General features: G+C 46.9%; 1 protein-coding gene across 1 annotated transcript in view; it reads right to left on the bottom strand.

Annotated features, from left to right (window-relative positions):
* Window positions 1-364: 364 nt before the first annotated feature.
* The window catches only part of DTX3 (deltex E3 ubiquitin ligase 3), a 47,143-nt gene continuing 25,184 nt past the window's right edge, over window positions 365-22,323 (bottom strand). Inside the window, exons 2-5 of the mRNA XM_060252872.1 lie at window positions 21,007-21,081; window positions 14,497-15,230; window positions 4,339-4,556; window positions 365-1,429 (exon numbers count right to left, since the gene is read on the bottom strand). Coding sequence (XP_060108855.1) covers window positions 1,354-1,429; window positions 4,339-4,556; window positions 14,497-15,230; window positions 21,007-21,019 — 1,041 coding nt within the window. The 5' untranslated portion in view covers window positions 21,020-21,081 and the 3' untranslated portion in view covers window positions 365-1,353. The remainder of the gene's footprint in view (window positions 1,430-4,338; window positions 4,557-14,496; window positions 15,231-21,006; window positions 21,082-22,323) is intronic.

Raw genomic sequence — 22,323 nt, 5'->3', positions numbered from 1 at the left:
AGAGGCTGGCTATAGAGGCTTGAGAACAATTTTATGTATCTCTCACACACAACTCTCTCTCTCTCTCACACACACACACACACACACACACACACACACACACAACCATCCCATCTTCTGGCTCCTACCCACTTTAATATCAAACTCCAGGTTTCATCATGCTTCTAAGAACATAAGAGAACATAAGAGAAACCATGTTGGATCAGGTCAATGGCTCATCCAGTTCAACACACTGTGTCGCACAGTGGCCAAAAAACCCAGGTGCCATCAGGAGGTCCATCACTGAGGCCAAGAAAGTAGTTTTCTGCAGTACAGTCATTCATCATGGGGAAAACTCACATTTTACAGCCAAAAGAAACTAAAGTTTTGTAAATAGTTTACTTAATTTTTTTATTATTCTGGTTCTCATTCCCAAAGTATTTGGAACTTTGGGAGTTTAAAGTAAAGGAAATGGGGAGAAGGAAATAAGGACTGAGTTTGGAGGGTCAGAATGGATAGAAATTTACCTCCCCCCACTTTTTCCAGCCTGGATCTTCGGGTAGCATGCAAAGCTCTCCACACTTCACTTTTTCTTCAGAACAACCTTGTAAGGGGAGGGGGGTTAGGCCAAGAGTGACTGACCCAAAAGAACAGAGTGCAGAAACTACTATTTGTGCCCTCCATGTATGGCCATGAGGTTAAAAAGACATAGACATTCTATTTCTGTAATCATTTTTTCTTTCTCTCTCACATGCGCACAGATAATTTTCTCTGACAAAATGAGACCCAGACATTTCTATCTGCAGTTTAAAACTCAAAAGGACCTCCTCCCAGCTCTCCAGGAGCCAATCTGCTCATGCAAATTGGGCTATATTACTTCAGACTGCAGGTGGGGAGAGTTATTTTTAAGGCCCTTCCAAGGCCTCCAACAAGTATGGCGCAGAAAGCCATTAAGCAAAGCCTTCTGCCTGACATGCTAAGTCACTATAGCTACGGAGGGTGGTTTTGTTTTTCTCCCCAGAAGGAGATTCCAAAATCTGAAATCCACCCCCAGCAAGCTGGCTGAAGTGGTACAGTCCTGAATACCAGCACTGCATTCTGTTCCAAGGTGCCAACTTTCTCACTCAACCCACTCAAACATATGTCTAACAGGCACACGCATGAACGCAGACAACCCCTCCATTCCCCTTGTATCAAGCCAACTTCCATTCAAAACACCTTCTCAGCCAGAATGCCTGGGCTCTGCCCCACCCACCCATCCAGGGTCAAGAACAAGCTGTGAGTCAGGTGGCTTGGATGGATGCCCATGGCTCCTGCCACAGCCTGACAAAAATGAAGGTGCCGTGGTTGGACGCAGGGCAGCGAGGAACATGATCAGTCATTGGTGATACCCTTGGCCCGCAGCTCCTCTTGCACCCGAGCAAGGTACGTGGGATCAGGGTAGCCAAACCTAGGAAGAAGAAACAGAGAAGTGATATGGTTTAGTCACCCAGTGGATTTAGCCACTTACAATGTTCCGATTTTGAACACCCAGGTTCCTTACAAGCAGGGCTTTTGCTGTAGCAGGAACTCCTTTGCATATTAGGCCACACACCCCTGATGTAGCCAATCCTCTTGGAGCTTACAGTAGGCCCTGCACTAAGAGCCCTGTAAGCTCTTGGAGGATTGGCTACATCAGGGGGTGTGTGGCCTAATATGCAAAGGAGTTCCCGCTAGAAAAAAAGCCCTTAACCATTAACAATGGCAAATTGCCATTAACAATGACAAATTGCATTCCCCGAAAAGCAGCTTATCCTCCCCCACCACCCCCTCCGCTGCACACATTTGCCAACAACATACAAAGAAGTATTGGGTGTATTCTAGATGTACATGGATCAATACTAAACACATAACAAGCCTCACCCTGCACATCTTGGGATACACCCTAGTGAACTCTGCATTGCACTGGCATTCCACAGGAGGCGTTCCTGATGTAGAAGGCATTTAAAAAACCATATTGTTAAAGAGGGGGAACAAGATCACAAACTGTCTTAGCAGACAGGACAATGTTCACATCCTGCTTCCTGAATAAGACATCTGCTCACTCTGTGGACAGTAATGCACTGTATTCTTGGTGCTTGGGAGGCAACACCTGGGAGATCTTCTAGAGTTTTGGCCCTCCTAGTGGACCTCCCAATGGCACTGGAGTTTTGGCCACTGTGCAACACAGAATGTTGGACTGGATGGACCACTGGCCTGACCAAGGGTGGAATTCTGGCAGGAGCTGCTTTGCATATTAGGCCACACACCCCTAATGTAGCCAATCCCCCAAGAGCTTACAAAAAGGAGCCTTGTAAGCTCTTGGAGGATTGGCTACATCAGGGGTGTGTGGCCTAATATTCAAAGCAACTCTTGCTAGAATTCCACCCCTGGACCTGATCCAATATGGCTTCTCTTATGTTCTTATAAGAAAGCAGATAGACTCGAGCAAAGAGCCAAAAAGATGGCTTCTTCAGTCGCAGGGCAATCTATACATTTAGGAATATTCCACTTCAGGCTGCAGATGAGAATTAAAATACTCAGATATTCCTTGCAGCTGGAAACCTAGCATGTCAGGAAGAAGGCTGGCTATGTAACACATTTCCTCCACACCAACAGTCTGAACTATACTACTCTGAGGGGGGGGAAAGCTTTACCGCTCAATTAGCCGCTGACCTAAATAAATCAGTTTTGCTCATATGATTACTACCTCCAGTCACCTTCCCCTACAGCTCTCAGCCTTAAGGGTTCTGTGCCTTCCATTTGGCACAAAAGAGGTATTTGATCAACTAGGAGTTGATCAAATACCTTCCTTTGAAACTATAAAAACTATTTATAGTTTCAAAGGAAGGCCATCATTGCTCCTGCTGCCCAGAAGGCTAGAAGTGCATTTTGATGTAAATTGCTACTGAGTACTATTTAATTTAAAATCAAGTCTACAATATATCCTGCACAAGATGCAGACAGTAGAACAGAGCAAGTGTCCTGCACCACCTTAAAGACTAACAAAATTTGTGGCAGGGTAGGAGCTTTTCTGATTCACTGCTCACCTACCTTGCCACAAACTTGTTAGTCTTTAAGGTGCTATGGGACACTGGTTCTTTTCTGCTGCTGCAGACAAACGAATACAGCTACCCTTCTGGATCGAAGATGCAGACAAAAAGAGGCATTCACTAACCGCCAGTGTTCCCTCTAAGCTGAGTTAGCGTGAGCGAGCTCACAGACTTGTAGCCTCCAGCTCACACATTTTTGTCTTAGCTCAGGAAGGATGACCCCAGAGCACACTAATTGATGCAGTAGCTCACAAAGTAGAATTTTTGCTCACAAGACTCTGCAGCTTAGAGGGAACATTGCTAACCACCACCATCCATTCCTCCCAAACCCAGTTTTTACTAATAGTGTGGTTGCATAATAATACATATACATCTATATCTAACCTAGAACTTAAAGAGACTGGGCCCTGACCTGGATGGCCCAGCCTAGGCTAAGCTCTTTAGAGCTTGGAAGCTAAGCAGGGTTGGCCCTAGTTAGTACTTGGATGAGAGACCAGGGCAGTCCAGGGTTGCTTGGCAGAGGCAGGCAGTGGCAAACCACCTTCGCTCTCATCTCTTGCCTTTAAAACCCTACAGGGTGACCATAAGTTGCCTGCAACTGGACAGCACTTTCGACCACAAAGAGACTAATCCCTGTACTACCCCCTAGTGTACTAGTGAGGTACTGCACACTGACCAGCAGTTGGAAGCCTGCAGCCAGTTGTGACCACTGCTCCCTCTTGAGGCAAGGGAACTGGTGATCTTTGCACTTAAGAATCTCTCAATGCCATCGCTCTGATTTTCCCAGACTCTTGGCTCTGCCCCAAGGGCTCAAATAGAAGAGAGGGTAAGAATGCGTCTAGAGCTATCTACAAAATGCAAATTGCAGACATGGCCAGGAAGAGAAAGCCTGTTCTGAATAAGAAATACTAAAGGGTTAAAACCCTTCTCCCTTTGCTACATGTCCTGGAGGTCAACTGAGGCAGCACAAGCTTTCATTGTGCCTAAGCAGGGCTTTTTTTGAGCAGGAACACATAGGAACACCGTTCCAGCTGGCTTGGCATCAGGGGATGTGGCCTAATATGCAAACGAGTTCCTGCTGGGCCTTTTGGTACAAAAAGCCGTGTGAAACAACGGTGATGTCAGGGGTGTGGCCTGATATGCAAATAAGTTCCTGCTGGGCTTTTTCTACAAAAAAAAGCTCTGCACCTAAGTTTTCTGTGTATTCTTATGATTCCTCTGGGTTTCCAGCCCCTGCATGCATCTTCCCAGCATTCCCACCCTGCCCCAATGCAATTCAGTTCCGTACAGCTGTGGTCCTCCAGTGCAGTTGGTTTTGTGGTGGATGTCATTCCAGGTGATGACGTTTGCACGGCCGGTGGTCATGGAGGTGCCGATAGTGAAGGTGAGGCGCTGGTCAAAGGCCTTGCGGAACAGTGCCAGCACCTTGTTGCCTTCTGGGCAGTCGGGCAGGTAAGCAACACGGGTGGTGCCAGGGTAGCGAACTCCAGGATTAGGGTGCTCCACCTGCAAAAGGGGACTGGGTGAGTTGCCAATAGAACCAACCCTCAACCTGCAGAATGTGGGCTACTGTAACATTAAAAAGGGCATTTTGAAAAAAGATTAGTAGAATGGAACACTCCAAGAGGCCAACTTTGCAAAAGAACAGGATTGCAGTTAACTGCAGTTATTATCGTAGGTATCACCTGCCTTATTGTACTGACATTTCAGAAACAGACTAGAATGGAAGACTGCTTCATTACAAGTTATTACAGCTCTCAGGACAATGGAACCCCCAGGGGCTTAACAGAGATATTGGGTTCCTATCCCACTACACATGCTAAGTCACTTAGTTCTTGCTTATACTCAGAATTAAATTTTGCTGGTCTTAAATGTGCCACTGGACTCAAACTTTGTTCTGTTGCTTCAGACCAACCCAGTTAGCTGCCTGAATCTGACCTATATCTTGCCATCCACTTTTATCTTGCCATTTACTTTGCCTTAAACACCTTGTTCATGTTGCTCTGCAATCCTAGCCCCAGGGCTTTTTTTGAGCAGAAACGCACAGGAACGCAGTTCTGGCTGGCTTGCCATCAGGGGTGTGTGGCCTTTTCTGCTGGGCTTTTCCTACGAAAAAGCTCTTTGGAAAACAAGGGTGACATCGGGGGTGTGGTCTACTACACAAATGAGGTCCTGCTGGGCTTTTTCTACAAAAACAGCCCTGCTTTACCCTATTGCATTGTCCATCAGCTGTCCCATGTGGATTGCACTGCTTTATATCCTGTAATCCACCAGATAGGCAGACTATATATGAAGTAAGTAAAAACAAAACCCACAAGACACCTGGTTGTGCAGCTGCAGGCAGTGCAAAGTTCTTCCTCCAGCCTCCAAGGTGGAGACACTCAGCCCCAGCTTCACTCATCCTGCATTCTTTGCTGTCAAATCACAATGTCTCTGATCTTCCTCGGAGATCTCCCATCCAAATACTAGGCAGGGCTGACCCTCTTAGCTTCCAAGATCTGATTGGGCTAGCTTGGGCTATCCAGGTCAGGGCTTTTAAGGAGGCAGGAATGTAAGACTTTCTGAGAATGCTGAATGATAGGAAGAAAGCACACACGACAGCAATCGCTTGCGCTCTCTCGGGGGCAGACCACCCCACATCAGTTGCTGATTTGCTTTCAAAGGTAAATTTTACTCTGCTTTTCTATGCTCCAGATGCACACTGGTGTGTGCCCGGAGTGGTGAAAGCATTTCAGACTAATGTGCTTCAGTGCACCAATGATTACCACAGTGGCAAAATGTTATATCCAAGCTTCATAGTCTTAAGTCTGAATCCCTACTCTCCTGTTACGCACACAAGGTGACCTTGTGCCAGCCACGATCACGCAAGAGTGTTATGGAGATAAAGGGTGTGTTGGGAGCAGTGTTCCCTCTAAGCTGAGTTAGCATGAGCTAGCTCACGATTTTTAGCCTCCAGCTCAAACATTTTTGTCTTAGCTCAGGAAAATTGACCTCAGAGCACAATTATTTACGCAGTAGCTCACAACTTTAATGCCTGTAGCTCACAAAGCAGAATTTTTGCTCACAAGAGTCTGCACCTTAGAGGGAACACTGGTTGGGAGGGGATGTGACTCAGCAGCAGAGCGTTTGCTTGGCATGCAGAAGGTCCCAAATTCAATCTCTGGTATCTCGAGTTAAAAAGAGCAGGTTCAATCCCTGGCATCTCAAATTAAAAGGAGCAGCTAGTAGGTGATGTGAGAGACTGCAGCCTGAGACCCTGGAGAGCAGCTGCTGGTCTGAGTAGACAATTCTGACTTTGACCACTGGTCTCTGATTCAGTTTAAGGCAGCTTCTCTTACCTGTCTTTGGCATTCCACGCCAAGCTCCATCAAGGAAAGCTGGGATACAGATGTAAGGAATGATTTTTTTTCCAACACAGGATCACCTTATTTAGTATTTTGTTGAAGTTCGAACAAATATGCGCTTTTCATTCTATACACAAACAAACCCCCTTGACAAAGAAGCTGCCCTCTACTGAATGACCATTGCTCCATTAAGGTCAGTATTGTCTACTCAGCTTGGCAGTGGCTCTCCAGGGTCTCAGATCTTTTACATCACCTACTACTTAATCCTTTTAAAATCAGAGATGCCAAGAACTGCACCTGGAACCTTCTGCATGCCAAGTAGATACTCCAGGGATGGCCAACGGTAGCTCTCCAGATGTTTTTTGCCTACAACTCCCATCAGCCCCAGCCAGCATGGCCAATGGCTGGGGCTGATGGGAGTTGTAGGCAAAAAACATCTGGAGAGCTACCGTTGGCCACCCCTGAGCCACAGCTGCTCCTCTTTTTTTGTGGGTGTGCACATGTGTGAGCACCTGAAAGTCATGTCAGCCTCTGGTAAGTGACCCTTACTGGGGACTTGGAGGATATTCAAAGAGGTGGCTGAATAAAGCCTGCCCCTGTCCTCCTGACTGCTGGTATTCCAAGGAGGTCTCCATCCAAGTACTTGTCAGAATCAACCCTGCTCAGCTTCTGAGATGAGATTGGGATTGGCTGGGCTTTTCAGCTCCTTCTTGTGGGACTGAATTCAATTTAATTCATTAGATTTCTATCCCACCCACTTTCAAAGAAGCATTACATGGTCCCTTACCCCTTTTACCTTCACAGCAACCCTGTCAGGTAGGTCATAATGAGAAAGACACAAGCCAAAGATCACCTCTAATGGGTTTCATAGGTGAGGAAGGACTTGAACCTAGTTCTTCCTGATCAACACACTGCTACTCCGTGCTGGTGCTTTAAAAAAATATGGAGTTTCTCCCTATCTTGTAAGAAAGGAACTCTTGCTTTCTTCAAAGTGGTAATCTCACAATCCTCATTATACCGTATGAGTTAAACAGACAGCTTAGTGTAGCATTTACTAGGATCTAGGAAACCCATGTTCAGATCTCCACATAGCTCTCGTAGGAGTTGTCCTTGAAAGGGCAGCTTCTGGGAGAGCTCTCTCGGCCCCACCTACCTCACAAGGTGTCTGTTGTGGTGCTGGGGGGAAGGTAAAGGAGATTGTGACCATTCTGAGATTCAAAGTAAAGGGCGGGATATAAATCCAATATAATTATCATCATCTTCCTCTTCTTCCTTCTACTCTCCTCCCATCCTATCTCACAGGGTTCTTGCAAGAGAAGAACGGAATAGGAGAGAACAATGCACACCAGCCGCTCCGAGATCCTTGTAGGAAGAGTAGGGAAAACGTACAGAAATACATGCACAGATGTGTCCCAATAGTGAGACCCCAATTACAGGGCATGGTACACACCTGCATCTCCTTATGACGAGCCTGAATAGGACCTCCCCCAAGTTCAGCACAGTGTCATTCAAAACAAGTTTGCTGATGTCCTTGGGCACATCTGCAGAATTGCTTTTGTGCAATGCTAATCAGTTACTGTCTCCATCTTTCCTCTGCGATGCACATCCGCCACGTACTCTCCCAGACTCTTCCCCCCACCCTCCTCAGGGCCCAAGAATCATTCCTCCGGGACAGGCACAGGGCTCCTAATGGGAACAAGATTTGCTGCATGGACTGAAGCTTGGTCAGTTTCCATGTTTCCCCATCAACATATGGTTTGGGGCTTTCTTTCTTCTCTACTTTTCTATATATTCAAAGATTCTCCCCCACCCCATCATCTCCTCCTTTCCTGTCTGAGAGCATGCCTTATACCAGGGAACAATACAAAAAGCCAACGACTGGTGTAACGACACATACAATGACTGGTGTAACAACACATATAAAGATCAATTTATAAATAAATTCATTTCCTAAGATATGAGTCTCATACATTCCAAACGTGCAAAACAGGACTCTCACATAAATACTTGATTTGAGAGAGTGCAGGCAAGGCAAGGGAACTGGTGATCTTTGCACTCAAGGGTCCCTAAATGCCACCACTCTGATTTTCCCAGACTCTCCAAGGGCTCAAATAGAAGAGAGGGTAAGAATGTGCCTAGAGCTGTCTACAAAATGCACATTGCAGGCTTGGGGTGAAGGCCAGGAAGGGAAAGTCTGTTCTGGATAGAAATACTTAATGTTGACTAAAGGGTTAAAACCCTTCTTCCTTTGCTGCATGTCCTGGAGGTCAATTGAGGCAGCACAAGCTTGCAATATGCCTAAGTTTCCTGTGTATTATGCGAGAGCGCAGTTTTGCATGTTTGGAATGTATGAGACTCATCTCTTAGGAATTGAATTTATTTCTTTATAAATTGAACTTTATATGTGTTATTATGCCAGTAATTGTAGCTATGTTGGTTTTTTGTATTGTTTCCCAGATTACCACACAGCTTCCTCTTGTTGGTTTCTTGTGTTTATACCAGGGAACCCCAGGCACCCAACAAGTGTTTTTTTTACAGAGGAGAGGGTCAGGTGGGGCTTTTTGCCCAGCAAGACTTCAGATTGACTACTGGAAATTTGACTGGATTTTCAAAGGTGTCACTATGGCAGTAACTGCCATTGCTGCCTAAGGATCTGCACCGTGTGTTACTGAAGTTAAGCGGTGGCAATCGTTTTTGTGGCTGGCTCTGCCTCCTGTGGCAGCCATTTTGTGGCTGCACCCACCATGCCATGGCAGAACTCCAAATCCAGGGGAGGGTGGGATATACATTCGATAAAATAAAATAAAAAATAAATGTGCCTGCAGGCTCAAAAAGGTTAGGGACCCCTGCCTTTATAATGAATCAGACCACTGATCCTGTCTGCTTTGACTGGTGGCAGCTCTTAGGTGCGGGTGCTGGATCTTTCCCTTTCCCAGATCCTTGGAAGTGGTGATGTCAGCATGGATTGGACCTGCACGCAAAACATGCCACAGCCTTTTTCCTGCTTTGTTAGTCTGTGAACGCCTTGCTCTGGATGGCTCAGGCTAGCTTCATCTTGTTAGGTCTTAGAACAGGGGTGGCCAAACTGTGGCTCTTTCACACATATTGTGCGGCTCCCAGAGGGTCAAGGAGGAACTTAATGCAGGCTTACTCTCAAGTAAGCCTGCTTAGCATTGGGAACTCAGTCAGCCTCTGAGTGTTGACTCATAGGGAAGTAACTATTCCCAACATGTGGGAAGGAAGGAAGGAAGGAAGGAAGGAAGGAAGGAAGGAAGGAAGGAAGGAAGGAAGGAAGGAAGGAAGGAAGGAAGGAAGGAAGGAAGGAAGGAAGGAAGGAAGGAAGGAAGGAAGGAAGGAAGGAAGGAAGGAAGGAAGGAAGGGAGGGGAAGTAGGCAGGCTTGCAAGCTCTTCTCTACCACAGAGGTTGCTTGGAAACCTAGAGCAAGAAAAAGAGAGCATAAGAGCCAAGAGAGCCACTGTAAGGAGGGACAGAATAAAAGAGGATGGTGCGGAGTTCCCCCTTAGATTCATAGCTCTTGTAGGAGCTGTATTTACATAAATAAACTAAACTAACCTTGGTAAAGAGAGGTGCATACTGGTGCATATGGTGGTCAGTGATTTATATGGTACATATGTGTATCCTTCTCCAAATGGTAACAAATTCCCTAACCTTGCCCTATGCTGGTCTTATGGGGACTGTTATTCCCAGCTTTTGTTTTTTAAAAAGTCTCCTTCTAGCATGGCCATGTTGTAAAGTGCAGATTTTGTATTTTATCATTCTGTGCAAAGAAAGTATTAGGAGTTTTAATAAAAATGTTAAATTTTGAAAAAATAAAAATGCTCTTAAACATCTTCATTTACTCAATGTGGCTCATAAGTTAAACAAGTTTGGTGACCCTGTCTTAGAAGGTAAGCAGGGTTGGCCATGGTCAGGACTTGGATGGGAGACCACCAAGGAGGTTCATGGTCACTAAGCAGAAGCAGGCCATGGCCAACCAACTCTGTTTGTCTCTTGCCTTGAAATCCCAACTGGATCACTGTAAGTTGACCATTACGTGACAGCACTTTCCACCAGTCTGGGCCTGTGCGATGAGCACAATATAACCCACCCATTTCAGTGATCAGAGAAGAATAGCCAAGCCCCTGCTTAAACTTCTGAAATGAACAGAAGGAAGAAACGTTCCAGTTTCTACTGGATCATGCCGCTGTGTTTTTATTTTTCTGTATCAAACTCTTTCACTTAACAACAGGACAGAAACCCAAATCAAAGCTGCGTAAATATGCCTTTTTAAACTCATTTTTTTAAATTTGCATTCCAAGCTGCCACTGTTAAATGAAAATAATAATAATGGATTCAAAACGTAATCAGGAAACACTGGCTTGGACTCTCTTTGGTGTGGCACATGCAAAGGCTCAATTGCACCCAGGTGTGTGTACACAGCCCAGGTCTGATCGTCACCCCTTGCCATTCTATAGGCTGCAACTCTGGGGTGGGTGCCAGGGCCCGGATCCAAGCTATTAGTATAAGCAAAAAACAGATTTTGGAAAGCAGTAAAGTCAAAGGAAACACTGGCCCCAATCCAACAAAGAACGCCCCAACACAATTAGTTTTGCGTTCCCAAGGGGGGCTTTGGGCCCATCTTTCCTGAACAGCGGCCTTACATGCCACATTAGTTTCAAAACGGTTTCCCTGAGGGAACTCTCAAAAAGCAATCTGCAATATGGCTCGGAGTCTGAGGGAAAAAGTCTGAAGTCCCAGTAGGCTAACCCAAGCGTCGGCGATGCCTCGTATAGTTTTTACATCCTGGCCAATATGGTTCTAAATATCACTCTTCAAAAAAAGAAATTTCCATGCTATTTCACGAATGCTTTTGTTTTGTCTATTTGCGATAGAAGCAAACACTTGTCAGGAATGCTCTAGGCTGGGCTAGGGCTCTTTCATACATATTGTGTGGCTCTCAGCCCCCACCACCCTGAAGGCATTTGTCTCTTTAAATCACTTTCCCTAGCCAAGCCAGATGGCAGCTTGGAAAGTCAAAGTTGTCTTCTTTCCACCTCTCCCTCCTCATCTATTTTCCTTCCTTCCTTCAAACATTTGCTGTTCATGCCTTGCAGCTCTCCAACATCTGATATTTATTCTACGTGGCTCTTACATTAAGCAAGTTTGGCCACTCCTGCTCTAGGCAGATCCTGCATTGAACAGGGAGTTGGACTAGATGGCCTGTATGGCTCCTAACAACTCTTACGATTCTAAGCAAGAAGGGAACCCCCAACCCCCCCCCCCCCCACAAAAAAGTGTTACTTCTCTATTCACTGGGAACGGAGGATTACCAGGCAAACTTAGTCTGATCCAAGAGCTGGACAGATGACCCTGCATGGAGAGTACAACTCTGGCACGTTTCAAGGATTCCTTTCTCTTGAAGGTCCAAATACCCAGTTCATTTTCTTCCTTTCAGAATAGGCCCCAAACTTATTTATTGATTTTATTTATGCCCCACCTTCCTCCCCGATGAGGATCCAAAATGGCTTCCATTGTTCCACTCTCCTCCACTTTATCCTCACAACCACCCTGTGAGGTAGGTTCAGCTGAGAGCATATGACTGGCCCAAGATCACCCAGCAAGTCTCCAGAGCAGAGAGGAGGGGATTTGGAGGTGGGTTTCCCAGCTCCTGCTCCAATAGTCTTGCTGTCACACCACGCTGGCTTCTGAAGTCCCTCCTGCTGGCTTGTTGTAAGCCAGTGGTTCTGATACGGGTTTTAATTCTGCTGAAGCATTTCATGTTTTTACCAGATGGCTCTTAACTTGGTTTAAACTGATAACTGTATGAGATAATCTGAAACAGCTGCTCCAAATTGTCTTATTGTTCATAATTAATAGAAGACAGGCTCTTATACATTTATCCTTAACCACTTTGAACATGATCGGGTGGATTTGCTGCAGCAAAAGCAGATGACACTTTTACAGGCTAGAACTTCAAACATCTGACATTCATGTCTTGCAGATCTCAGACATCTGACATTTATTCTATGTGGCTCTTACATTAAGCAATTTTGGCCACCCCTGGTCTATACAGTGGGCTTTTCTGCATTCTCATTTTCCTCACTTGTGTGTTCCTGTTGCTTCAGGTGGAAGGACTATCCCAAAAGCATTTTGCTCCCTGTTGTAGTTGATTTGGTATTACATTAATCCAGGGGTGGAATTCTAGCAGGAGCCCCTTTGCATATTAGGCCACGCCCTTCTGATGTAGCCAATCCTCCGAGAGCCTACAAAAAAGAGCCTTGTAAGCTCTTGGGTGTGGGACCTAATATGCAAAGGAGCTCCTGCTAGAATTCCACCCCTGCATTAGTCAATGTCTGTTTTTATGCCGGACATCAAGGAGATGTAATATTGAATCAGCCACTAGATGGAACAAAACACATGTGGAACAGACACACACACACCCTTCAAGCAAGGAGGACACATCAGCACAGGAAAATGTGGGAAAGCCGATAGAGAACATAAGAACAAATGAAACATCTTGATTTCCAAAGGGTAAATGTACTGTTTCCTCAAAAACAGCAAACCTGCTTCCACAAAGCCACATACTAGGCACTGTTACGTTACAAGCAAACATGCTAAGTATACCCCCCAGCCCAATGTATAATTCTTACCAAAAAATAACTACTGCACAGAAATTCCTTACAGTCCATTCACACTTCTTCCTTTAGCATCTCATTTCATAATCCCTTCCTATTCCCAAAACTCTCCTTCCCCTGAATTTACCTGCTTTTCCAACCTCTCAGAACTAGGATTGAGAATGATTTGGGAATGAAGGGGCAAGACATATGAACAGGTTGTGTGTGTGTGTGTGTGGAATTGGTGTGGTGGGAGGAACAGCAGGTTTAGCCTCTATTCCAGCTGCTTTTGTTAACACCTTTCTTTACTTTCTCCCATACAGATAAATAGCTCCTTTTCACTCTTATGAGGAAAAAAAGGGGCAGGAAGAGCGTAAGTTATCATGGTACGAACAATACCTGCCCCCCTTGCTCTGCAGCAACATTAGGTGGCCACTGAAAATTATGCACCATGTTTAGGGTTACCAACACTGGGTGGGGAAATTCTTGAAGATCTGGTGGTAAAGTATGGGACAGGATAAGGTGGGAAGACACTTCAGCAGGATGCCATAGAGCAGGGGTAGCCAACGGTAGCTTTCCAGATGTTTTTTGCCTACAACTCCCATCAGCCCCAGCCAGCATGGCCAATGGCTGGGGCTGATGGGAGTTGTAGGCAAAAAACATCTGGAGAGCTACCATTGGCCACCCTTGCCATAGAGTTTGTGTTGCCAACAAAAAGTTGGGAAATTTCTGGAGATTTTTTGGGGGGGGATGGAGCCTAGGGAGGGTCCTCCACAGGCTATAAAACCATAGAGTTCACCTTTCAAAACAATCATTTTCTCCCGGGGAAGTGATCTCTGCTGTCTGGAGATCAGCTGTAATTCCAGGAACCACCTGAAGGTTGGCAACCATAATTTGTGTAGTGTGTGTCCATGAAGAACGTGGAGGCAGCACACTTCCATTCCTCTTTTCATACATCCTTAGGATAGATGAGCACTCTCTTTCTCTATGCCCTGCTTAATGGCAGCCGTTCTGCTAATACAGGGGTGGCCAATCTTGCTTAATATAAAAGCCTGTAGAATAAATGTCAAATGTTTCAGAGCTGCATGAATGTCAGATTTTTCAGGAAAGGGGAGGGGGGAAGAAAGGAAGGGGTGGAAAGAAAGCAACTTTAAATGCCTTCTCCAAGCTGCCAGCTGGCTTGGCTTGGAGAAGTGATTTAACAAGACAAATGCCTTCTCCGCACTGGCTGACAGGGCAGTGGGGGGCTTTGAGAGCCACACAATTTATGTGGAAGAGCCACATATGGCTCCGGAGCCACAGTCTCGCCATCCCTGTGCTAAGTGTCTCCAGCTTCAGAAGAAAAAGAATGTCTTTCAGTGAAGGAGTCACAGATTGGCTGTTTTTAAACAGGGTCGTATTGCATCTGTTTTAGTGTTCGTAAAGAAGGTGAGGACAACCCCATCTGCTAAATAAACACTCCTCAAAGACAAAGTCGTCCTACTTACTCCTTGTATCCCAGGCGGGAAGACATATTGGATGATGATGGTGCCGTATTTCTCATAGCCCGGGAGCAGCAGACTCGAGTCCTTGGAGACCAGCATGCGCCCGTTCTCAGGCTGGTTGCCCACCAGTTGCCCATAGAAGCGCCCACACATCGGACAGGCTTTCTTGACTTGCAGCGCTCGGGTGATGCAATCCTCGCAGAAGGAGTGCTTGCACTTCTCGAGAGTCTTAATGTTCTGGATCTCCCCCAAACAGATGGGGCACTGGCTGTCCTGTTCCTCCTCCCCTCCCCGCGAGCAGCTGGCCACCCCTCCGCCGCCACCAACCACTCTCGGCCCGGAGGTCTGCTGCCCTCTGGAGATCAAGGCGGCCCCTCGGCGGTGCAGCTCCACCGCCCCGTGCTCCCGGTTCTTCTCCATCAAGGCCATGCAACCCATCAGCTCACTCTGGCGCTGGGCCTTCTTGAGCTCTTTCTCCGTCTCCTTGAGCAGGGCCTTGAGGGCCTTGCGAGCCAGGTAAAGGCCGTTGCTGGGCCCGTGGGCAGGCATGGTGATCTGCAGGACGTAGATCTCCGAAGTCTCGCCATCGATCAAGATGCTCACCTTGTTCTCTTCCTTCAGCTTGACCAGTTTGGCAGAGCTCTCCTTGGTCAGGAAGTCCCAGACGTGCTTATTCACCGTGAGCCTGTTTTTGGTGGTGCCTCCACAAGCAGCCATCCTGGATAAAACAAACGATACTGGCGGGAGAAGGAGAGCGGGTCACCAAACCTGCAAGCGAGCGGCTTCGAGCAGAACAAATACATACACCAGGGGTCCCCAACCTTTTTGAGCCAGTGGGCACCTTTGGAAACCTGACACATAGTGATCGGAGCAACCACAAAATGGCTATCAGTGAAGCCAGGGCTTTTTTTGTAGCAGGAATTCATTTGCATCTTAGGCCACACACTCCTGATGTAGCCAGTCCTCCAAGAGCTTACAGGGCTCGTAGTGCAGGGCCTACTGTAAGCTCCAGGAGGATTGGCTACATCAGGGGTGTGTGGCCAAATATGCAAAGGAGTTCCTGGGCGGAACCAACCACGAAATGTCTAACTCTTCAGCATTTCAGGCAGAAGCTCTGCTGAACAGGACAATTGTTAATTTAAAATATTTTCTTGCATACACACAAGAATACATAATGAGCTAGCTCACTCATTGGGCAATATCTATCAGATCTCTAGTGGCCAATCAGAAGCTCTGTTGGCCCCAGTCACTTTTTTAAAACACCAGGAAAGGTGACAGGAGGCATAATGATGCCCGTGGGAACTGCACTGGAGACCCCTGATGTATCTGCATGGCAGGGCGGGATCTGAGGGGGGCAGAGGGGGGTGCTTGCCCCGGGCGCTGATGGAAGGGGGCGCCAAATTGGGTATGGAGTCCATTGTATTCTATGGGATCATAAGACAGAATGGCTCAAAAGGGGGCATCATTTTTAAATTTTGCCCCCCCCCCTCAAAAAACATGTAGATCTGGTCCTGCTGCATAGCCCACCCCATCAAAACCCTGTTGATTAGGACTTGTGAGGTTTTTCTCTTTGCTGAACATGACGTACAGCTCCCCAAAACCTGATATTAACAAATGCCCAGATGATGCCTAACTCCTGGGTCTTATACTATAGTCCAGGGGTGACCAATGGCAACTCCCCAGATGTTTTTTGCCTACAACTTTTGTCAGCCCCAGCCATTGGCCATGCTGGCTGGGGCTGATGGAAGTTGTAGGCAAAAAACATCTGGAGAGCTACCATTGGCCACCCCTGTATCCAGGCCTTTTTTGTAGCTGGAACTCCTTTGCATATTAGGCCAATGCAGCCAATCCTCCTGGAGTTTACAGTAGGCCCTGTACTAAGAGCCCTAGAAGCTGTTGGGGGATTGGCTACATCAGGGGTGTGTGGCCTAATATGCAAAGGAGATCCTGCTACAAAAAAAGCCCGGCCTCTATCTAATCATCAACACATGAAAGGTACAGAGTTTTCCCATCTTCCACTCCATTCCTCCAATCTTCCATTCCATTCCACTCCATTTCTGATCTGTAGAAAGATCGTCCCCATTCTCCCTCACGCTAAGCATTAATCATGTGGGCTGGACAAGCAAGCGCTAGAGAGACAAGGGGACAAAATCATGCTTCCCTCTTAGCAGAGCTCCACTCGAAAGACGAAGGAAGAGAAGCTACTTAAATTTCCTTGGCCGTTCTCATTCCAGCCCCAACCCGCTGAGGCTATTCCTCTGCAGCAATTCCATGACTTTGGGAATTATAGTTCCTGGACTCACAAAGGAATTCAGGAAAACTTTGCAGTTCATACATAACTAGACAAGTATGGGTACATGGTATAGGTATCGATAACAACCCTTACACAAAGTATCAGGCTTCTGGAATATTTGAATAATCAGAACTCTGGATAACTAGAGTAAAAAAAAATTAAAAACTAAAACACAAACTTTAAATTAAGACAAACCAAAGTCACACAATACAGACTGCAAACTTTCAAGTGTTGCAGAACTCCTCATTGGGCTAGATTTAAAATGGGAGGGAGCTTCTCAGGCCATGATTTCAAAGGTCTCTTTCTCAGCATCCTACATCTTAAGAGCATGGCCTTTCCCCCTCTCATTTAGTACTCAGGCTTTTGTTTTGGGATTTAACTACCTACTTCTCTTATATAATGAAACATTCTTTTCAAAGTGGAGAAAAATGGTATCCTAATGCCCAGGTAAGCAGCCCCGTGGCACAGTGATAAAGCTGCAGTACTGCAGTCTGAACTCTGCTCATGCCCTGAGTTCAATCCCAGTGGAAGCTGGGTTTAGGTAGCTGGCTCCAGGTTGACTCAGCCTTCCATCCTTCCGAGGCTGGTAAAATGAATACCCAGTTTGCTGGGGGGGGGGGGGGAATGTGGATGACTAGGGAAGGCAATGGCAAACCACCCCATAAAAAGTCTGTCGTGAAAACGTCATGATGCGACCTCACCCCAGAGTCAGAAATGACTGGTGCTTGCACAGGAGACTACTTTTTTTTTTAATGCCCAGATACCTAAAACCTAGTTGTTTTAAGCAGTATTGCACTTGCATGCAACTGTTGTTCATTGAGTCTTCTGTGCAGGCACACATTGTGACTGCGCTTGCACAGGCCAACCACTGGAGGCTCTCTTGCAGCTACTCTGGTATTTCTTTAACATTCCAAGGGAAACCCCTCTTCTTAATTCTGAGTATAAGCTTAAAAAGTATGCATGCCTATGAAAGCTTATACCCAGAATTAAACTTTGTTGTCCTTCAAAGGTGCCACTGGACTCAAACTTTGTTCTACTGCAACCCAATGAAGAATCTAAGAGAAGTTATGTATCAAGATAATCATGTTAGTCTGTTGCAGTAAAATTAATAGGCCTGGGGGCATTTTGGGTAGTCTTTCAAGGGGGCCAGCAAAGTCCTGTTTAACTTTATAAAGAAGATAGAATAGAATCCTGGGGGTGGGGGGGTGGGGGGGCAGAGGAAGAGTCCAGAAGGCTTGCAGGTGGAAAGCTAACTGGGTAGAATGGGTATGATTCACATAATTTGTAATAAGTCAATGTACTCTGAGTCACAAAGGCCCCTCATAAATAATTTTCCAAACGGGAGGTGTTCCCCAAACAGCTACCTTTAAAAAAAGGTCACTTTTAAGGTGTTTCAGGAGAATCTCTGTATGAGACATTGTTCTAAGCAAAGAGACAACCAAAAGGCTACCTACTTTAAGGACAGGGTAATTCTGTTGCATTTGTACACTGTGACTAGTATAAACCTGAGTCAGACATGGCAGAATCACCCACACTCCAGAAGATGCTGGGATCAGGCCAGAGCAATAACTTATGCAGAGCTGCAACAGGCAGCTTTCTGCATGACCTAATACTTTGGGCTCCACTAAACCTTCATTTTTATTTTTTACAGTATTTTAGCGGTGCTCACAGGGCATTAGTGTGAGCAACGGCATACACTGAGAACATTATTGCCTACTGATAGATTGGGTGATACAATTAAAAGTTTAACGAGTATAATAAAATGGAAGCGAGCACGCAGTACAACTTCCGAGCTAAAATTGGTGCTGCAAAATGTGGTCAAGTCATGGCTGAATTATGGCAATCCCCATATGATTTCAAGGCAAAAAATAAACAGCGGTGGGTTGCCTTTGCCCGACTCTGTGTAGCAATCCTGAACTTCCTCGGTGGTCTCCTACCCAAATACTAACCAGTCCCAACCCTGCTTTGCTTCTGAGATCTGACAAAATTAGGCTAGCCTGGGCCAAAAATTAGGAAGCCTCAAATCCCCAAAAATGTGTATCAGAAGTAGGTGGCCAGAGGATATTTCATTATGGACATTTTTTTCATTTCCCAGAGTCCAAATAGAAACATAGAATCATAGATTCACGGAGTTGGAAGGGGCCATACAGGCCATCTAGTCAGGGTCGGATCTAGGGGGGAGCAGAGGGGGCACTTGTCCTGGGCACTGCTGGGGGGGAGGCACCAAATTGGGTATGGAGTCCATTCTATTCTATGGGCCTATAATATAGAATGGGCCCATAAGGGGGCCTCATTTTTTAATTTTGCCTCTTCCCCCTCAAAAAACATGTAGATCCAGTCCCGCATCTAGTCCAACCCCCTGCTCCATGCAGGATCAGCCTACAGCATCCCTGAAAAGTGTTTGTCCAGCCACTGCTTAACAACCACTTCCCTAGGTAGCTAATTCCACTGTAGAGAGATATCCAAGAGAAGGGCTATATGAGAACTACGATGAAGACCCACAAAAACACTTAAAACTCCATGAAAACATTATTAGTGGTACCAGGCTAGTTCAGGCAACAATATGAACGTGTAGATTCATTAGAGATCCAGAAGATCTATCACAGAACTATATACAAGTTGGGGAAGGAAGAGATGTGTCCTCTCAAGGGCAATATCATGACCTGCAGTGACCTTCTTAATTCACTGTGACCTTTGCTCAACTCACTCAAGTATACTGTGTGTAACAGAGTCTATGCAAAATAAAGCTCGCTCTACCTCACACAACTATAATACATATTTATAATTAAAAAGTTAACTTAAAAAACACAGGCAGATATAGGGGGTCCATTCCAGAAGGGTGAGGGAACCTAGAAACCTCTTTAGCTCCCAGACAAATGCCACATATTAAAGAATTAATTCATTTGTTTCAAGTTTCCTATAAAATGGTTTCAAAACAAACCCAACTGGCATAGCTAGTTTGGTGTAGTGGTTAAGTGTGTGGACTCTTATCTGAGAGAACCGGGTTTGATTCCCCATTCCTCCACTTGCAGCTGCTGGAATGGCCTTGGGTCAGCCATAGCTCTGGCAGAGGTTGTCCTTGAAAGGGCAGCTGCTGTGAGAGCCCTCTCAGCCTCACCTACCTCACAGGATGTCTGTTGTGAGGGGAGAAGATAAGGCTATAAATCTGCAGTGTTGTAGATATGGCAAGCTACAAATCTAAGGGAGGAGGAGATTGCCTTTTTTTAAAAAAGCAACAAGGAAAGGTGGAAAGTCGTGGCATTTCCTTGCAGCCCCCTCAAGTTCCCCTCCACCTAGTGTTGCCGGCCTCAAGGTGGGGCCTAGAGATCTCCTGGAACTACAATTCACCTCCATAAGGATAGCATCAGAGGGCAGCTGTGTGGCTCTTTAGTAGAAAAGTCAGACTGAATCCAGAAGCATCTTAGAGACCAATAAGATGTCCAGGGTATCAGCTTTTAAGAGCCAAAGCTCCTTTCGGAGTTTCAGGTTAGTCCCCTGAAAGTCTACTTAAGAGTCTAAGGTGCTACTGGAGCCCAATCTAACAAATCATCTTGAGACAACAAAGAGCAGTTCCCCTAGGGCAGGGGTGGCCAAACTTACTTAACACAACAGCCACACAGAATAAATGTCAAATGTTTGAGAGCCACAAGAGAGAGGGAGGAAGGATAGATAGACAGACAGAGGAGGGGTTGAAAAGAAAGCCACTTGAAATGCATTCTCCAAACCACCAGCTGGCCTGGCTTGCCTTGGAGAACTAATGTAAAGAGACAAATGCCTTCTCTAAGCTGGCCAACCGGGTGGTGGGGGCTTCAAGAGCCATACAATATGTGTGAAAGAGCCACGTGGGGCTCCCCAAATCGCAGTTTGGCCACCCTTGCCCTAGGGAAAAAACTGCTGCTCTGGAAGGTGGGCTGCTCTATGATTGTTTTACCTTCCAGAGCTCCCTTCCCTCCTGAGATCCCACCCTCCAATCTCCAGGACTCGCCCAACCTGGAGATGGCAACACCCCTCCCCTACTTCGAGCTGCTGCTTTCCCAGAAAGCAAGAAAGCAAAGCGGGGGGCGGGGGGGACTCTGCATCGAGACCCCTGCCATCCCCAACGCTGAAGAGCTTCAGCAGCCGATCTCCTCTCCCCCGAGGCTGGGGGGGGGAGAAACCCTCCAAAGGCGGCATGAAGGGCTGGGAAGCGCGGAGCGGCCGGCAGCTCCCGGCGTACGTACCTGGCGAGCCCATGGGAGAGGCTGAAGGCGAGCGCGGGCCAGGCGTGGGAGTTCAGCTGAGCCGCCAATTAGGAACTGCACCGCAGCAAGCGAGAGGGAAGGAGGAAGAAAAAGAGAAACGGATTAGCTCACACGACCGCGCCGAGGGAGGGGAGAGAGAGCGGAAGAGCGCGATGGTGGCATTGTATTTATAGCAGTCACGGACGCTTCTGCGCCCGGCCGCACCGCTCCAAGGCGCCGGGGAGGAGTCGAGGGGAAGGCGCCTCCCCTCTTTCTCGCCCCGGGCAGCTCCGGTTTTCTTGCACCACCTTCCCTTTTTTTGGAAGGGGAGCGGAGCGGGATTCCCGAGATGGAGAAAACCCTTCTCTCCCCCCCCCCCCGCCCGCTTCTGCTTGGCTTCATTGTCTCCGTTGGGCTGGAGAGGGCCGGGTCCCGTTTGCCATCCGAGCTCTAGGAATGATGTCATGACTTACAGTGTTGATAGCGAAGGTCCAGTGTTACCTTTCAGACCAGCGCAGTTTTATTCTGGGTTTAAGCCTTGGCATGCACGCCCGCTTCTGCAGATCCCACCTCAGCTACCCGCCTGGATATAGCCGCAAGGTGGTCAAGTCTAGGGTTGCCAAGTCCAATTCAAGAAATATCTGGGGACTTTGGGGTGGAGCCAGGAGACATTGGGGGTGGATCCAGGAGCAAGGCATAATTGAATAGGAGTAAAATTGGAAGTTCTGGCCATCACATTTGAAGGGACTGCACACCTTTTCAACGCCTTCCCTCAATTTGGAATAATGAAGGATAGGGACACTTTCTTTTGGGGCTCAGAGAACTGGACCCCCGGTTCCAATCTTTTTGAAACTTAGAGGGTGTGTTGAAGAGAGGCACCGGCAGCTATGCTGCAGATTTGGTGCCTCTACCTCAAAAATCAGCCCCCCCCCTCCTGCAGAGCCCCAGATCAATTATCCATAATACCCTATGGGAATTTATCTCCATAGGGAATAATGGAGTGCCCAGTAGACATTTCCCTTCCCCAGGGCTGGATCTAGGGGAGGCGGAGGGGGGTGCTTGCCCCGGGTGCTGATGGGTATGGAGTCCATTGTATTCTATGGGACCATAAGAGAGAATGGCCCATAAGGGGGCATCATTTTTTAATTTTGCCCCCCCTCAAAAAACATGTAGATCCGGTCCTGCCCTCCCCTCCCCCCGCTTTCTGATGACCCTAAAGCGGGGGGGAAGGCCTCCACCTGGGAATTGGCAACCCTAGGTCAGTCCCATTTTTGCAAAATGCGGCTAGTCACTCAAGCAAGGCGACGGCATAGTGGG

The sequence above is a fragment of the Heteronotia binoei genome, chromosome 13 (assembly GCF_032191835.1).
Source record: "Heteronotia binoei isolate CCM8104 ecotype False Entrance Well chromosome 13, APGP_CSIRO_Hbin_v1, whole genome shotgun sequence".
Classification (NCBI taxonomy): Eukaryota; Metazoa; Chordata; class Lepidosauria; order Squamata; family Gekkonidae; genus Heteronotia; species Heteronotia binoei.
This window is presented reverse-complemented; position numbering and strand designations above follow the sequence as displayed.